This window comes from Dendropsophus ebraccatus, chromosome 5, assembly GCF_027789765.1.
Source record: "Dendropsophus ebraccatus isolate aDenEbr1 chromosome 5, aDenEbr1.pat, whole genome shotgun sequence".
NCBI lineage: Eukaryota > Metazoa > Chordata > Amphibia > Anura > Hylidae > Dendropsophus > Dendropsophus ebraccatus.
This window is the reverse complement of record NC_091458.1, coordinates 120,895,591-120,914,139: the sequence shown is the minus strand read 5'-3', so window position 1 is coordinate 120,914,139 and position 18,549 is coordinate 120,895,591. Positions and strand designations below refer to the sequence as shown.

Sequence of the window (18,549 nt, the reverse complement as noted above, 5' to 3'; positions counted from 1 at the left end):
CTACATAGGTGTATAGAGGCCCATTTCCAGCAACTATCACTCCAGTGTTCTAATGGTACAATGTGTTTGCTCATTGGCTCAGAAGGCTAATTGATGATTATAAAACCCTTGTGCAATCATGTTCACACATCTGAAAACAGTCTAGCTCGTTACAGAAGCTACAAAACTGACCTTCCTTTGAGCAGATTGTGTTTCTGGAGCATCACATTTGTGGGGTCAATTAAACGCTCAAAATGGCCAGAAAAAGAGAACTTTCATCTGAAACTCGACAGTCTATTCTTGTTCTTAGAAATGAGGGCTATTCCATGCGAGAAATTGCCAAGAAATTGAAGATTTCCTACAACTGTGTGTACTACTCCCTTCAGAGGACAGCACAAACAGGCTCTAACCAGAGTAGAAAAAGAAGTGGGAGGCCGCGTTGCACAACTAAGCAAGAAGATAAGCACATTACAGTCTTTAGTTTGAGAAACAGACGCCTCACAGGTCCCCAACTGGCATCTTCATTAAATATTACCCGCAAAACACCAGTGTCAACATCTACAGTGAATAAGCGGCTGCGGGATTTTGGGCTTCAGGGCAGAGTGGCAAAGAAAAAGCCATATCAGACTGGCCAATAAAAAAAAAAAGATTAAGATAGGCAAAAGAACACAGACATTGGACAGAGGAAGACTGGAAAAAAGTGTTGTGGACGGATGAATCCAAGTTTGAGGTGTTTGGATCACAAAGAAGAACGTTTGTGAGACGCAGAACAAATGAAAAGATGCTGGAAGAATGCCTGACGCCATCTGTTAAGCATGGTGGAGGTAATGTGATGGTCTGGGGTTGCTTTGGTGCTGGTAAGGTGGGAGATTTGTACAGGGTAAAAGGGATTCTGAATAAGGAAGGCTATCACTCAATTTTGCAACGCCATGCCATACCCAGTGGACAGCGCTTCATTGGAGTCAATTTCATCCTACAACAGGACAATGACCCTAAACACACCTCCAAATTGTGCAAGAACTATTTACAGCAGAAGCAGCAGCTGGTATTCTATCTGTAATGGAGTGGCCAGCGCAGTCACCAGATCTGAACCCCATTGAGCTGTTGTGGGAGCAGCTTGACCGTATGACACGCCAGAAGTGCCCATCCAACCAATCTAACTTGTGAGAGCTGCTTCTAGAAGCGTGGGGTGCAATTTCTCCAGCTTACCTCAAGGTGTGCAATGCTGTGATTGCTGCAAAAGGTGGATTCTTTGACGAAAGCAAAGTTTGATTTAAAAACGATGTTATCTACGCATCCCTCATATCCATGTCTGAGTTGACCTACTGATGAAGAGACATTGTACTGAAGCCTTATAGCCGCGAGTCTGGGGGGGGTGGGGGGAAAGGGGGGGGAAGGGAGTTCTAGTGAGTTAAGTTATTTCATTTTCTGTTACCGGTCTGTACTTACTTATGTGGTTAGCTCATTCATAGAGCGACTTTGTTACCTTCTGCGTACTAAAAGGCAGTCTGCGCACGGCCTTCTGATCATTGGTATGTACATGTCCTATCTTGAAACCAATAAAAATATGTTTGGGAAAAAAAAAAAAAATGTTATTTCAAATACAAATCATTTTTTCTAACCTTGTCAATGTCTTAACTCTATTTTCTATTCATTTCACAACGTATGGTGGTGAAGAAGTGTGACTTTTCATGGAAAACACAAAATTGTTTGGGTGACCCCAAACTTTTGAACTGTAGCTTGTGTGTGTGTGTTATATATTATATATAATTGTAGAAGTGTCACTGGAAAAGTGTTCGAGGGGAAGTACATCTCACCCAGGCTTCTGCATATGGTGAATCCAGGAGAGATTTGTCACTCAGCAGTATTATGCTGCTGAGTTGTTCTTTCCATTTTCCGGGCCTGGAGTTACTGGAATGGTGGGTAGGTTGGTAGTGGGACCTGCCATTCCCTTCCCCCCGATCCAGTTCGGGTGTTGCAGTCAGGTGTGCCCTGTTGAGCCTGCAACAGGGTAAAAGCTCCACAGAGCTGCAGGGAAAGTCTCTCTCAGCCAGGGGTGAACAGCCTGCATGCTGTGTTTCCTGGGAGCAAGGAGTACTGTCGCTGCTGGGGCCTATTCATACCCCACGATACCGCCTATGGAAGTGTCAGAAAGGTGACCTGTGTATTAGTAACAGCCCAGACGGGCAGGTTGTTTTGTTTTATTCTTAACGACGCATGACGGGTATACCAGTCATGCGGCCGTTAAGAGTAAACAGAGAGGGCTCCCGGCGTGAGCACTCTCTGCAGCGCGCGGTCCCCGGTTGCTAAGTGCAGCCAGGGACCGCGTGTATTAGCCGGCGCGGCCGATCGCCGCGGCCGGCTAATTAACTATTCAAATGCCGCTGTCAAAGCTGACAGCTGCATTTGAATAGCAGCTGTGCCCCCTCTCCCTGGTGTCCAGTGGGGGATTTCCCCCCCGCGATGCGATCGCGGAGGGGAGATCCGTTCTAATGAGCCGGCCGGGGCTCAGCGTCGGAATGACGCTGATCCCGGCTCGCCAATCTATTCAGATGGTCTGCAGCAGACTATTATAACAGAGCACCGATCTGATGGATCATTGCTCTATTATATACACAGGATTGATCTCAATGGGAGATCAGTTCTGTGTATATAGAAGTCCCCCAGGGGGCTTCATATTACTGTGAGTGAAAGTGAAAAAGTGTTTTTATTAATAAAAAATCCCCTCCACTAATAAGTCTGAATCACCCCCCTTTTCCCATTTTACAAATAAAAATAAATAAATAAACATTTGCTATCGCCGCATGCGTAATCGCCCGAACTATTAATCACATTCCTGATCTCGCACGGTAAACTGTGTAAGCGCAAAAAAATCCCAAAGTGCAAAATTGCGCATTTTTGGTCGCATCAAATCCAGAAAAAATGTAATATAAAGCGATCAAAAAGTCACTTATGCGCAATCAAGGTACCGATAGAAAGAACGCATCATGGCGCAAAAAATGACACCTGACACAGCCCCATAGACCAAAGGATAAAAGCGCTATAAGCCTGGGAATAGAGCGATTTTAAGGAACATATATTTGTTAACAATGGTTTTAATTTTTTACAGGTCATCAGATACAATAAAAGCTATACATGTTACATATCGTTTTAATCGTAATGACTTGAACATATATAACTAAGTTTTTCCATAGGACACACGGCGTATAATAAAATAATTGCATTTTTTTTTCAATTTCACTGCGCATATATTTTTTTTTCTGGTTTCGCAGCATATTTTATAGAAAAATTCAGCCTGTCATTGCGAAGTACAATTAGTGACGCAAAAAATAAGGGCTCATGTGAGTCTGTAGGTTTAAAATGCAAGTGCTATGGCTTTTTAAGCACATGGAGGAAAAAACGAAAATGCAAAAACGAAAGTTAGCACGGTCCTTAAAGGGTTAAAGCACGGTGTTGCTGTATTTATTTTGCTGGACTGTTTATGCCACAAATAAACGCCAAGCTATTATTTTCAAAGCCAAGTCTGCTGTGAACTGTGTCAAATCACACCATTCCCCGGGAAGATCCCTACAATATATATTGTTGGGATCTTCCCGGGGGATGGTGTGTTTGGACACAGTTCACAGCAGACTTGGCTTTGTAAAATAACAGCTTGGCGTTTATTTGCAGCATAAACAGTCCAGAAAACATAAATACAGCAACACCGTGCTTTTAAGAACAAAACAAAAGGGTCTTGCCTGTCTGGACGCTTACTAACAGGCAGGTTACCTATCTGATGCTTCAATAAGCGGTATCGGCGGGTATGAATTGGCGGCAGTATTCCTTGCTCCCAGGAGAACCAGCATGCAGGCTGTTCACCCCTGGCTGAGAGCAAACATTGGATCCTCTGCAGGGCTTTTACCTTGTCAGGCTGATTAGGGTCAGAAACACCTGACCCCAAAACCTGACCTGGATCGGGGGGAGGGAATGGCAAGTTCCACTACCAAAAACCTACCTGCCATTCCATGTAAGTCCAGGCCCGGCAATAATAAATAATAGCTCAGCAGCATAACACTGCTGAGCACAGATGCCTCCTGGACTCACCATCTCACGCTACGTATTAACCTGGGTGAGATGTACATCCCCTCGAGCACTTTACCAGTGACATGTCCACAATATATATATACATATATATATATATATATATATATATATATATATATATATATGTCATTGTTTGTACAATAACAAAAAGGATGCCTTTGTAATGCACATTTGGCAGCCCCATAACAATGTACAAAGAAATTTAAATAAAAAAAAAATCTGAAAAAAAGGAGCATGTTTTACTGTCTGTCTCTAATCTGTTAAAGGAAAGCTAGGCAATACATTCCCTTTGGCCTTTTACTAGACCTCTGTAGTAGCCATAGTGCCTGAGGAAGACATTGGCAGCAGAGCACTGATATAACTGATCGATGCTATACAACAACAGCATAATATTACAGGGGTTGTCTGGGATTTACACCAAATTGGGGACGCTGCCAGGGCTATTCGAGATCATTCAACATTTCAATACCGGTGGATTCAATCCTATGGAAAATTAAGAGTAACAAGTTAAATACACCTTGATTGCTTAGTGGAATAAGCAGAAATTGGAAACAAAAAATGTATAGGTGAGAAAACACTCTGTATTTTCATAATTTTAGAATGTGAGAAGTGAAAGAAATCTGAATACTGTTCACTGCGATGTATACGGTGCAAGTTACTGTATGGAGCTAGGTATGATTTGTGTTTTCCAGCTTTGCATAGCATGTTTATGCAAATTGCTGCAGACCTAAAGCTGCTGTACAGGATGAGTAAGAAGATGTTTTACAGTTATGAGTCATGATATTACACGGGAGCCATACTGTGCATCTGACATGCAGACATCCAGTGAGCTGTGATAAGAGCCGGGGACCGCAGTACTCAGCGCCACGTCTGCTCCAACATTTACCATCTGCCTGGCCTAGACACTCTCTTGTGTGCACTTATAGGTGTAGATATCAAATCCGCCCCAAAGGTCAATATGGGAGTAGGAAAATGAGAGCTTTCCTTTTGGCAGGTGCAGTAGGATCTGGAGTCACAAATGGCAATCCTTATGAAATATTATGTTTCTATGGTCAGTTTAAAAGTACATTGTAAGATGTACAAAAGAAAAGAGACCCATTTTGTTTAGATCATTATTTTGTTATATATTAAACATAAGCTTCCGTCTGGGGCAATTTGAGACGCCAAGACCTAATTACATTTGAGGGGGGTTCTTTTGTGTCTCAGCAAGTTAAAGGGGTACTGCGGTAAAAATTATTATTTATTTATTTTTATTTATTTTTTCAGATCAACTAGTTTCAGAAAGTTTTATAGATTTTGTAATTTACTTCTCTTTTTTTTAAACATCTCAAGCCTTCCTGTACTTATCAGCTGCTGTATGCCCTACATGAAGTGGTGTTTTCTTTCCAGTTTGACTGGGTGCGCTCTGCTGCCACCTCTGTCCCTGACAGGAACTGTCCAGAGCAGTAACTTTCACAGACAGAGGTGGCAGCAGAGAGCACTGTGTCAGGCTGAATGCCTATGTTACGTTGATAATTTGACAATACCATAAGCAGTCCCATAAAAAAACGCCTAGACCCCCACTGATCAAAGCTGGTCCCGAGGACATGTCAAGTTGTTCCAAACGAATGTGCCCATTTTGATAAGTAGTAATTCCTTAGCAAAGCCTGCATGTGTAAGGCTATGTTCCCACACAGTAATTTTGCGCAGTATTTTTCAACCGAAACCAGGAGTTGCTATGTTCACACACATTAAATGGCAAATAATGGCCGTTGTTTTACAATAACGGCCGTTATTTGCCATTAAATGGTGGCCATTTACTAAATTTCAACAGTGTGTGAACATAGCCACTCCTGGTTTTGGTTGCAAAATACTGAGCTAAAATTCTGTGTGTGAACATAGACTTAAGGTGCGTTTACACAGAGATTTATCTGACAGACTTTTGAAGCCAAAGCCAGGAACAGACTATAAACAGGGAACAGGTCATAAAAGAAAGACTGAGATTTCTCCTCTTTTCAAATCCATTCCTGGCTTTGCCTTCAAAAATCTGTCAGATAAATCTATGTGTGAACACACCATAAAGCAGGTCTTGTAGTGAATTTTGCTGCAGATTTCAACCCCACTTTGTTAAATAAAAGGAGGAACCCATTGTGTCATCTTCACTGCAGGGCTATTTTCAGAACATGTGGAGGTTCTTTTTTTTTTTTTTAACTACAGATAAAATCTGCAGCCGATTGTAAACTGGAGAGAGTTTGTATGGCTGAAACATGTCCGTATTGAATATCCAGTCTCTGTTACTGTCTTCAAGCCTTTGATGTATTATGGGGATTATTTAGATTTCTCCTCTAAAATAATTTCAGTTCTTTAAAGTGAAAGTCTGGTTCCCAAACACATCCTACACAGTCTAGACCAAGCTTCTGCTCTCTGTAAAACAAAACAGGGGCATGTTTACTCTATTCCCAAAGTACAGCTCATTGCTAGCATGAGCCATGGTCTCTACAACTGTGCAGACTATGTAGCAGAAAGGAATAATATCAGTTTGTTGTGTAAGTATTATAACTGTTCTTGCCTAATGCATCCGATAAAATAATTATTAAATTTCTATTTTAAGCTTTTTCCGTTTAAAGGAAAACTAACAGCAGGTTAGAAGACTCTAAACTTCTGTTATGTTATGTTTTGTCATTGCGCCAGGGACACTGAGAATGATGGTAATTTTCTTAACTTCATGCTCAATTTTTTAATTTTGTTAATGTGTAAATTGGGCACTTTGGTGAACTGGGGGCGGTGCATTGATCCACCCACCTGCACACTGCCTCCTTATGAATATCCATGCACCACTCTGCAGCGATGAGCACTCGAGTGATGTCACTGCAAAGTGTTGCCCCAGTACTTGATTCTCAGTGTGTCCAGCTTTATGGGGACATAAGAGCAGGTTCCAGTCTTTTGACCTGCTGTTTCCCTTTAAACGGAGAATCTTTGGTACCACATTTAACTTCCTAACATACAATTGAATATGTTGGCAGATGCTTAGATTGTAATTACAAATTAACCCACCCACTCAAGCATTTAGCAGTTAATAAAAAGCAGAAGGATAGAAGTAGCTGCACTTCTAACTTTTATTTTGCTTAAATAAATTCCTGTTTTACTTGGCAAGTGGTTAAAGGGAAGGGCCCTAAAGCTGAGAAAATATGCTGGTACTTTACCAGCATGCTTCCCAAACATACCCCTATACCCTGCATCCCCTTGATTTGATAAATCCGCAATCTTACTTTTATCAAGTCCTGCACTGTATGCTAATTGCAGCCAAGTAGTCATCTGGGCGTGTGGCTCCTCCATGTAGTCACGGTCCTGGGCGGGTTTCAGCGCTGTAATCACGACCCTCTGGGCCTTGAAAGCAGCGCACCACTGTGGCATTGAATTCTACATAGAATGGCCATAGATAACTGACATGTCAATTATTTCCATGGACCTGTCAATGACTTCAGTGCAACTCACTTCTTCATGACAAAAATGGTTATTGTTTTAATTGCAAACAATGGCCGTTCTTGTCATAAAAAATATGTTGTGTAAACATAGTCTAAGGCTGCCTTTGCATTTTCCTTGTGCGAAAGCTGTGCTATGGACTGGATTCACTGACCTATCAGCAATATAATTGCCAGATGCACCATTGTGAAGGTAGGACTTAGGGGGAATTCACATTTTCTGTGAATATGGATTGTGCACAGAAAATGTGCTATGCACCAGATTGACGGACCTCCCGGCATCATGTATCATTATGATGCTGGGAGCACAGCCACTTTTTAAATCTTCTGCCCATCCCACATCAAGTAAATAGGTTGATGCTGCATTTCCCTGTGCAGCTCGATAGCTCGATAGTGTCACTTTGGGGGACAAACTTAAAAGGGATTGAAATGATAAACCAGCATTGTTTTGCTTAAAGTGTACCTGTCACAATTATTTTTTTTTTAAATAAACACGGGTTGTGATTGCAAGCAGCAATATACTCTCTATATTATTTATTTATTTTTTACATTTTCTATGTTTAAATCAACATTGTACATATGGCCACTAGGTGTCTCCCTTCCTGTCAAACTGCGGTCCTTCCTCCCTCTGTGCCATTATATAATTAGCCTAAGGTAATGGCCCTCAGTTGGTATACAACCTGCATGATGAACAAAAAGTCTTTCCTTTTATGAGCGCACAAAGGACTGGGATTTCCTGTTTTTAGAGAAATGACTAAATATTGGCACAGAGGGAACATAACCCACATTTTAGCCAAATGTATAACATTGATTTATAAAAAATATCACAACAGGTACACCGTGCGGGCGGACAGCTGACGGAATTCTGCTGACATTTTCCACGAGAATTCCTGTCTGAACCCGCCCTAAATGAGGAAAAAAAACAAAGGGTGCAAGATAGTAGGGCTGGGTGATAATGGCCTAAATCAATATCAAGGTGTATCCAAAATGTAGCTGCAGTAACGATAAATTGAACAATAATTATCACATGCCCCTTTTAAAAGCCGCACCCCTTTTGAAAACCCCATTTTCCAATGGTAATACAAACGTGAAGTTTGCTGCACATTGTTATATGGAATAAATTCACAAGTAATACACAACTTTTTGGCGTCTCTTATGCCATTTTCAAGTGTCACTTCAAAATTGCATTGGAGACGCTGAAACATCGGATATTACTTGTGAAGTTTGCTGGACGTTGTTATATAGAATAAATCACGTTTTTATTACCATCAGAGTGCTTCAGAGTATTTTTTACTAGCCGACTTAATCCAAGGTCTGGGATGTGTTTGGTGGCACCCACAGTTCATTTAGTGTGCTGCCTATCTTGTTTGCTATGTCTATCTTCATATATATAGTTCCAATTCGTTGTGGAAGCAGCGGAATCCCTTGTACGCACAGTCCTCAGCTGGGTTGGCTTATACCCAGCACATAATCCAGAAAAAAGCAGTTGGGAAGACAGCGTCCTTCGTGAATTAAAAAAGTTTCTTTATTTAGCCATATGCATACACAGAAAAAAATCATGACGTTTCGGCTCCTCTAATACATCCTGGCTCAGGATGTATTAGAGGAGACGAAACGTCGTGATTTTTTCTGTGTATGCATATGGCTAAATAAAGAAACTTTTTTAATTCACGAAGGACGCTGTCTTCCCAACTGCTTTTTTATATATATATATATATATATATATATATATTATATTATATTATATTATATATATATACACACACACACACACACACACACACACGAGAGAGAGAGATAGATATATAGACAGATGGATAGGAGTCTTACCTATCTGTCTCCTATCTACCTATCTATCTAATATACCCCCAGTCACTCTTTCACATGCTGTTCTGACCCCCTCCCCCCTTAGGTATGGGTCGGCACCTCCTTGCTCCACCGGACATCGCTCTCTCTCCCGCACAGGAATCCTCGGCGCCCTGTCACTCAGTGTCGTAGCACATATACCTGCTGGCAGTGTCCCGAGCAGAGCGTCACACATGGGAGCTTCCAACACTGCCAAAAGATAACTGGGCGCCGAGGATTCCTGTGCGGTGCTCTGTGGAGCAAGGAGGTGCTGACCCCTGCAGCCACTTTATGTACGGAAGAGGGGGGGCCAGGGCTCGTGGTGTACACCCCCAGACAGCAGAATAGTTTTACCCAGATCAGGCAGCGTAGGAGCAGGGACGCAAGGGGGATTAACTGAGGGGAGCAGAGCATGCGGCCGCCGGGTGAGGGGGGGGGGGGTGAAACACCGCAGATACCGTCGTGGCAGAGTTGAGGTCTGTTAACCGACGCCAGAGACTGTATCGGAATTTTTACGGTATATCGCCCAGCCCTACAAGATAGGTTATACATGTATATTAGACATTGAGTTTGTTTAGAATATTATTAGGGGGATTGTTTAGAATATTATTTTTGTTACCCAGATAACCTCTTTCAGCCCTGTCACCTGAAATTTGCCATATTTTGTGTATGTTCCTTGTAGGGTAAAAAAAACTTACATTTCCAAGTTAGGACTACTAAGGAATCACTTTTTCGTATTAAAACCAAAACTGCCATTAATAAGACTGAAATACTGGAACTGTAGCAGAATTGAATTGGTCATGGAACTGATCCAAAACTGATCTACGCACAGACAGCGAGTGGGGAGCAGCAGGAGGGGCCGTTGTTCAGGCTGTCCATTGAAGTCAGCGGCAGTCTCTGTGTGCCTGAAGGGTCGGTAATCGGCCAAGTAAGGCCAATAGTCCTTTAGTGTAATAGGGACTGCACATTTTGTTGCACCACAAGATTCCAGCTACAGTTTAAAGCAATACTCGTGTGGACTGCGGCTATCACTCAGTAGTTCAAATCAATCATGTAGCACTACAGAAAGTTGGTGTAGCCATGGCCTAAAACATACAAAGCAAAAAGGGAGGTAGAGAAGGTGTAATCATGGCAGTAGACAGCAGCACATCTGATATAAGAAGCAGCTATGTACAGTATATGAAAACAACATGGGCGTACTTGCTAAGTAGGCTCTGTTGACACTTCCATTAGTACTTGAGATTCCTTATAACACAAAACAGATCGCAACAGACTTCTCATATGAGTCATGTTCTGCGAAACAGAAGCTATGAGCTTAGTATGTGAAGAGCCTTACACAACTCTGCATATGGGTTGTCATGTAAAACTGCCAATGGTAATATTGAGGGCATGAGGATTTGCGAGTTTATAGTCAGTTGAGCTTTCACACGGCTCTGTTATCAGAGGATTTGATGGTGTGATGCGATGGGCCAGCAGATCAGAGAACAGCACATACATTGCATGGCGAGTGAATTACTTATTTAGGCTTCTGTATGTTCATACACGGTAAAATAAAAGCAAAATACTTTAGTAAAATAGGTATAAAATGCAGCCCTATTTTTTTTTATTAAATCTAATGTTTTATATTGAAATCTATGGAAAAATGTCAGTCTGTAAACACATTGTAAAAAAAGAGCAATGTGTGCACAGACGTCTGTTTTGCTATAGATTTATACTGTGTTCCCACTAGAGGAATGGGCCGTCATCTAACGGAAAAAGGCGACCGTCTTGTCATCTGCAAATGTTCATGAACGTTATTCGCAGCTGTCGTTATCGATTTAGACAGCTGTCATTTCACACTAAAATCCCATAGTGGGAACATAGCCTTATTGTAGCACATTATTGGTGTTTATGGTAAATAATTATTTGACTAAATACTCTTACTTAAAGGGGTTGTTCACCAATTTTTTTTTCTTTCAAATCAACTGGTGCCAGAGATTTGTAATTCACTTCTATAAAAAAAAATCTTAAGTCTTCCAGTACTTATCAGCTGCTGTGTGTCCTGCAGGAAGTGGTGTTTTCTTTCCTGTCTGACACAGTGCTCTCTGTTGCCTCTTTTATGTCCATGTCAGGAACTGTCCAGAGCAGCAGCAAATCCCCATAGAAAACCTCTCCTGCTCTCCAGACTGGAAATAATACAACTTCCTGCTAGGCATACAGCAGCTGATAAGTACTGGAAGGCTTGAGATTTTTTAATAGAAGTAAATTACAAATCTCTGGCACTTTATGGCAGCAGTTGATTTGAAAGAAAAAAATTTTTGGTCTACAACCCCTTTATTGTACTTATATATTATTATACTGGTTCTGTTTGCATTGCAACAGATACATCAAATTTACATGTGTACTAATCCAGTGCTGTCATTTCTTTCAGATACTGGCGTGGTTTGAAGAAGGGGAAGAAACTACAACTGCTTTTGTGGAGCCTATAGTTATTATTATGATTCTAATATTGAATGCTTTTGTTGGAGTATGGCAGGTATGTGTTCATGCTCACGGAGCATGAGATATGGTTTAGTTGTTTTTAATGCCAGATAACAGTCTTACTGTATTAGGAGCAGTGATAGTGCCAAGTTTTTTTTTTTTCTATCCTCATTTACAAGTGACTTTAGACATTTATTACATCTTATGCAATCTGAGTACATATATTTTTCCACCATGCAAAGAAACATTAGATTCTGCCATGGAGAAAGTCTGGGTGGTTCATTGAACTCAGCCAGGGGGATCTCCGTGATGAAATCTACTGGAAAGTTCTTGCTGGCACACCGCAGACATACAACATGCTGGCAGCTAGAAAGCCCAAATGCCTTTTTTTTTTAACTAAATCCCAGAATTGGAAAAAGTACCAAGTGACTTTAAAATATGCCACATTCTCTTTTTATAGTACTTGCAGTACAGTAGAATGGACAAGAGCGTAATATGCAGAGGAAACACTATGCAAAAACATCTGTCACATAAAGTGTCCATCTAATTATACTGTATTCAGAGTCCGTAAAATTAATTTTTAAGGTTAAAGAACTCACTGTTTTCCTGCCAGGAAAACACGAGGGCATTTTTGGATTTACTTACTGGCTTGCATAAATAAAGATATTTTTTTTTTTTCTATTAGTTATTAAAAATTGTAAAAACTTTCACCACCATTAACTTTATTTTGATACCTTAGCAAATAGTTTTGACTATTAAACTGCTGGTGGTTTGTGATGCCTAATTTTACTTCCTTAAGTTCACACACAGTAAAATAAAAGCTAAATACAATGATCATTATTTACAGCTATCAATATAACAAGATGGCCGCCTTTCCCCACATAGTGGGAACTTAGCTTTAAAGTGTACCTGTCTTTATAACTTTTTTAAAATCTAAATCATCAGTAAATGTGATAAGGCATGTTGGCAATTACAGTTTTTTTCTTTTTAGTTATTATGCTTTAAAACAAAGTTGAATTTACTTGTATCCAGGACCAGTCTCCTGAAGGCAGCTTTAGTCTTACGTTGGTTGAAAAAAAGAGGCCAAACACAGGAAGTCCCGGTTATCTGCGCACTTAAAAAGAAGGCAGTCATGTGATTGATGGACTCACTGAGTCGTGACGCTCTGTACTAGCCAGACTCCCTGTGTTTGGCCTTTTTTAACCAGCAGGACCAGCCTTCAGCAGACTGGACCTGGATTTCAGGTAAGTATAGCTAAGTAAAAGCATGATAAAAAAAAAAAAACTAAATTTCAAACATTCTTTATTTCACATTCCTGGTTTAGATTTTCAAAGTTATAACTTTTAATATTTAATAAATCTGAAAATCACCAGTAACCACAATGCTTGTCCCTTAGTACAGACAGACAGCTGTTAAAAAGTCACTGTCATTAAAAATAAAACTGAAACATGTGGACCTGGCCTTAGGCTTTATGAGTATTGTTTACCTACTCAGTATTTGTCTAGGCTGGCTTTGCAGCTGAACCTTTGTTGACTAGCTGCCCCCAGAAAGAAATACTTTTTTTTTTTTTTTTCACTTTTAATATCGTCCTCCTCTGACATTAAAGGTGTTATCAAGGCAAATTCTTTTTTTTTTCCCTATATTTTGCTGGGGGTCCTATAAAAATAAAAAGGTATACTTTCCTACCTCGGCCCCTGGGAGCTCCCTGAGTGATATCATCCCTTTCCTTACAGTCTTCTTCCTGCCTCCAAAACTGACTCATCACAGCAGAAACCACCTGCTTGGCCAATCACTGTCTGAGGCCAGGACACCACTGCAATCAGGGATTGGTTAAATGGCCGGTTTCTGCTGAGGAAAGTCCATCTCGAAAGTAGGAAAAAGACTGACAAGCAGAGGGCCAGATGAAGTCATGTTTGGAGCATTGAGGGACCAAGGTATGTAAGTATGCCTTTATTATTTAGCCTGTCTAGGAGGGAAAAAAAGCATGAAAAACAAGAATGATAAAAGCATAATAGAAATGTTAATAGGTAAACTTTGTTTTAAAATTCTATATGGATCTACTTTAGTCAATGGACATTTCTAATATGAATAACGATTAGTAAATGTTTTTTACTGCTTTTTGCATGTACTGTAACTTAGAAATGGATACTCCCCAGTCTGGAATGAAGTACGGTAGTACTGTAACACTTCAGTGTTTGTAGAGCTGTATAAAGAGGGTAATAACTCCTACAGAATAATGTGCCGGCACCATTTTTCATGTCTCTTTTGTTACCTGCAGGAAAGAAATGCGGAAAGTGCCATTGAAGCTCTAAAAGAATATGAACCTGAGATGGGTAAGGTAATCCGCGCAGACCGGAATGGAGTGCAACGTATCAGAGCAAGAGACATTGTTCCTGGAGACATTGTAGAGGTGGCAGGTACTGTTCAAGTTCATATAAGGAAGAGCAATTTTTTGTTACTGCTATAAAAATATTTCAGGAAAAAAACACTCCCATGGACATATACAGGCTAAGTGGTGATACTGAGGGGGGGGGGGTGTGGTCACATGCTCCTTCATGTCAGCCATCTTATGGACTGCCTCACCACAGAGCAGGGCCGCACAGCCTGGAGGAGGGGTGTCTGATTTTAGCTACACAAGGAGCTGTCAGTAAGTGCAGTGGATACACTTATTAATACTGTACACTGAACTATTTTACTGTAAAGTGGCCAACCCCTTTAAAGCTGTCATTGCAAAGTACAATTAGTGTTGCAATAAATATGGGCTTGTAGGGGTCTGTAATTAAAGGAATGCAAGTACTATGGCCTTTTAAACACAAGGAGGGAAAAGACGAAACGAAAAATGGCCCGTTCCTTAAGGGGTTAAAGTGGACCTTATCAGCAGCATTTAAAAGGGTCATAAGTACATAGGGCTTGTCGTCAGTAGGACAATCTCAACAAACCTTTACAGTGCTGAGGTATAAGCCTACTTGTTAATATGTAAATCAGACTCAAGCGTCCTAGGGATAGCTACCTCGCTTATTTACGACACAGAGGTGCGAGATGGGCTAGCTGTCAGTCAAAAGGGGGTTGGATTATGAAAGCGGGCACAGAGCAAGTGAATTAGAGGGAGTGGGCTGGCTAACCCTTTGCTCTTACTGTTCTCGGCAGATAGCTATATGATGAGGGAAGATTATTTTCCCAGTGGAGGGCAAATAATTTTCCTTCATCATAATGCTATCTGTTTTGTGATGTACAGTCATGGCCAAAAGTTTTGAGAATGACACAAATATTATATTTTCACATGATCTGCTGCCCTCTGGTTTTTATGTGTGTTTGTCAGATGTTTTTATTACATACAGAAATATAATTGCAATCATATTATGAGTAACAAAAGCTTATATTGACAGTTAGAATGAGCTAATGCAGAAAGTCAATATTTGCAGTGTTGACCCTTCTTTTTCAGGACCTTTTTCAATTCTCCCTGGCATGCTCTCAATCAACCTCTGGACCAAATCCTGACTGATAGCAGTCCATTCTTGCACAATCAATGCTTGCATTTTGTCAGAATTTGTTGGTTTTTGTTTGTCTACCCGTCTCTTCATGATTGACCACAAGTTCTCAATGGAATTAAGATCTGGGGAGTTTCCAGGCCATGGACCCAAAATCTCTGTTTTGTTCCCTGAGCCATTTAGTTATCACCTTTGCTTTATGGCAAGGTGCTCCATCATGCTGGAAAAGGCATTGTTGATCGCCAAACTGCTCTTGGACGGTTGGGAGAAGGGGTTTTTGGAAGACATTCTGGTACCATTCTTTATTCATGGCTGTGTTTTTAGGCAAGCCTGTGAGAGAGCCGATTCCCTTGGCTGGGAAGCAACCCCACACATGAATGGTTTCAGGATGCTTTACAGTTGGCATGAGACAAGACTGGTGGTAGCGCTCACCTCGTCTTCTCCAAATAAGCTGTTGTCCAGATGTCCCAAACAATTGGAAAGGGGATTCATCAGAGAAAATGACTTTACCCCAGTCCTCAGCAGTCCACTCTCTGTACCTTTCGCAAATAATCACACTCACATGCCTACTGCCATTCCTAAGCAAGCTCTGCACTGCTGGTAGCCTGATCCTGCAGCTGAAACACTTTTAAGAGACGGTCCTGGCGCTTGCTGGTCTTTTTTGGGCACCCTGGAGCCTTTTTGGAAACAATAGAACCTCGCTCCTTGAAGTTCTTGATGATGCGATAGATTGTTGACTGAGGTGCAATCTTTCTAGCTGCGATACTCTTCCCTCTTAGGCCATTTTTGTGCAGTGCAATGATGACGTGTTTCTTTAGAGATAACCATGGTTAACAGAAGAGAAACAATGATGCCGAGCACCAGCCTCCTTTTAAAGTGTCCAATCTGTCATGATTAAGTAAGAATGATACCACTGATCTCCAGCCCTGTCCTGATCAACACCCACACCTGTGTTAATGGGGCAATCACTGAAAATATGTTAGCTGGTCTATTTAAGGCAAGGCTGCAATGATGTTGAAATGTGTTTTTGGGGATATAGGTCGAACCCTCCCCACCCCCGGACAGTGCCCAGCATACATACTGCCTCCTGAACTTCCTGCTGCGGAGATATGGCCATCGGCTCATCAGGGCGCACGATATGCAGATGAGTGAAGATGAGTCCAATGGCCATAGGAAATCACTGCTCCATTGAGCATTGGATCCATTGGATTTCCTATCTCCACAGCGGAAGCGGGAAGTGCAGGAGACGGTATGTATGTTGGGCCCTGTCTGGGGTTGGGGAGGGTTCGGAGGGGCTGACCGGGCTGACAGGTTTCCTTTAAAGCTAGCATATTATTGTTTGAAGGTACTAAGTTCAGGTACCAGACCTATGGAGGTCTATAATAGTTTTTCTATAGTCTTAGCTTATTTCTTTTGATTTTTCCATGACATCAAGTTGGCCTTGAATCTTGCCACAGGTCACCTTCAGTTGCCTCATATAATGTCAATCAGCTTGCCAGAAGCTTCTAAAGCCATGACATAGAATTTTCCAAGCTGTTTAATGACACAGTAAACCTCTGACCCACTGGAATTTGATATAGTGAATTATAAATGAAATTATTGGAAACATTTCTTGTGCCATGTACTAAGTAAATATTCTGTCAAATATTCTAACTTGTTAAAACTGAGTTTTGTTGACATGAAATCTTTGAAGGGGATAACTATAAGTTTTAATGACTTAATCTTAAAGCAAATGCACCATCTTGTAATGCAACTATCTTTTTTCATTACCATTCCTGCACTCTGCGATTCTTGTGCATTGGCCCGCACTATACACTGAAGGTTGCCCCAGCACCCCCTTTACTGAAGGTCCACTTTCTGGGGTCTTTTGTCAGGTGAAGGTCTGAGCTGAATATCAGTAGTAAATGTGTTTTTTGTTACTTTTTACAAACGTTGAACTATTTCCATACAGAATTCATGCTTATTAGTGGGAAACTGGCATTTTTTTTTCTCTCTCATTGGCCCTTCGAAATTGGGTACAAAGGGGGTGACTGCCCCCAGTAGTATAAAGCCCCTCTGTGCACTCCCCCGGTAGTATATAGCCCTTCTGTGCACTCCCCCAGTTGTATATAGCCCCCTGTTGCTCCCCCAGTAGTATATAGCCCCCCTGTGCGCTCCCCCAGTAGTATATAGCTCCCCCAGTAGTATACAGACTGGTTCCGGGCGTCTCCTCTTCTCTTCACTCTTGTGGCCGTACTGCAGCGGTCACAAGAGGCCGCTCTCCCCATTTCCTGGCGCTGGCACTCCAGTGACGTCACTCGAGCGCCAGCACCAGAGGCAGAGTGCAACCTCTTGTGAGGGGTGATTGACAGGGAGGGAGCCAATGGCTGTTCGTTATGAGTGCTCATAGCTACTGTGCAGAGCGCAAGTTAGTATACAAGTATACTAAGCTGCAGCAGGGGTCCGGACAGCTGGTCTCCGCGGTCCGTCAGTTGAGGACCCCTACCCTAGTGTACAATATCCCCTCTCCTCTGTGATGCGCCTCTGTTAGAATCAAGCAGGGCAGTGTCACCAAGAGGAGGGGATATTGTTACACTGGGGAGGGGGACCGAGCAGCGTTTTGAAAAAGGGACTGCGCCACTGTGATCACCACTTCGGCACCAAAAGACTAATGTAAAAAAATGCATTACAAGATGGTACATTTGCTTTAAGTGCATGTAAACTTATGACTTCATCTGTAGTTTGAAAGTAAATGCATGACTTTTGTCTTCATTGGTATATTTTTAGCAAAGTTGAGCTGGTCAGATTAGCAGAGTTCTTTTTATTTTGCACATTTAATTGTGTTATATAGGTAATTTAACTGTGATTCAACCTGGGTAAAAATAAATGTCTTCCTCCGAACCTTCACATCAGATCACTGATTCTGTCTCTCTGAATTGAACTTACTTCACTGTAAAAAAAAAAAATACTGCTGAGCTGGATGCTCTTGTCTGTGGAAAGTTGCAGATGACTTTTCCAGGGGTTTTTTGTTTTCTTTCCCTTTAGGAAAACCTGGTACTTTCCATATATGATTTTGCCGCCAGCAGCACCCCTAAGAGTGATCTGACCACACAAATAGCACAGAATAAAAGCTTTGTAGCAAAATGGAGATTTTAACTGTATCTTTAGAATGAAGGAGAACTGTGTATGTTTCCTATATAAATCTGAAGTTACATAGAAACAGAAGATTGACGGCAGAAAAAGACCACTGGGTC

At 41.4% G+C, this 18,549-nt stretch overlaps 1 protein-coding gene across 1 annotated transcript in view; it reads left to right on the top strand.

The window, feature by feature from the left end:
• ATP2A3 (ATPase sarcoplasmic/endoplasmic reticulum Ca2+ transporting 3) overlaps positions 1-18,549 on the top strand; it is a 140,581-nt gene that overhangs the window by 58,826 nt on the left and 63,206 nt on the right. The window contains exons 4-5 of the mRNA XM_069971144.1: positions 11,779-11,883; positions 14,107-14,245. Coding sequence (XP_069827245.1) covers positions 11,779-11,883; positions 14,107-14,245 — 244 coding nt within the window. The remainder of the gene's footprint in view (positions 1-11,778; positions 11,884-14,106; positions 14,246-18,549) is intronic.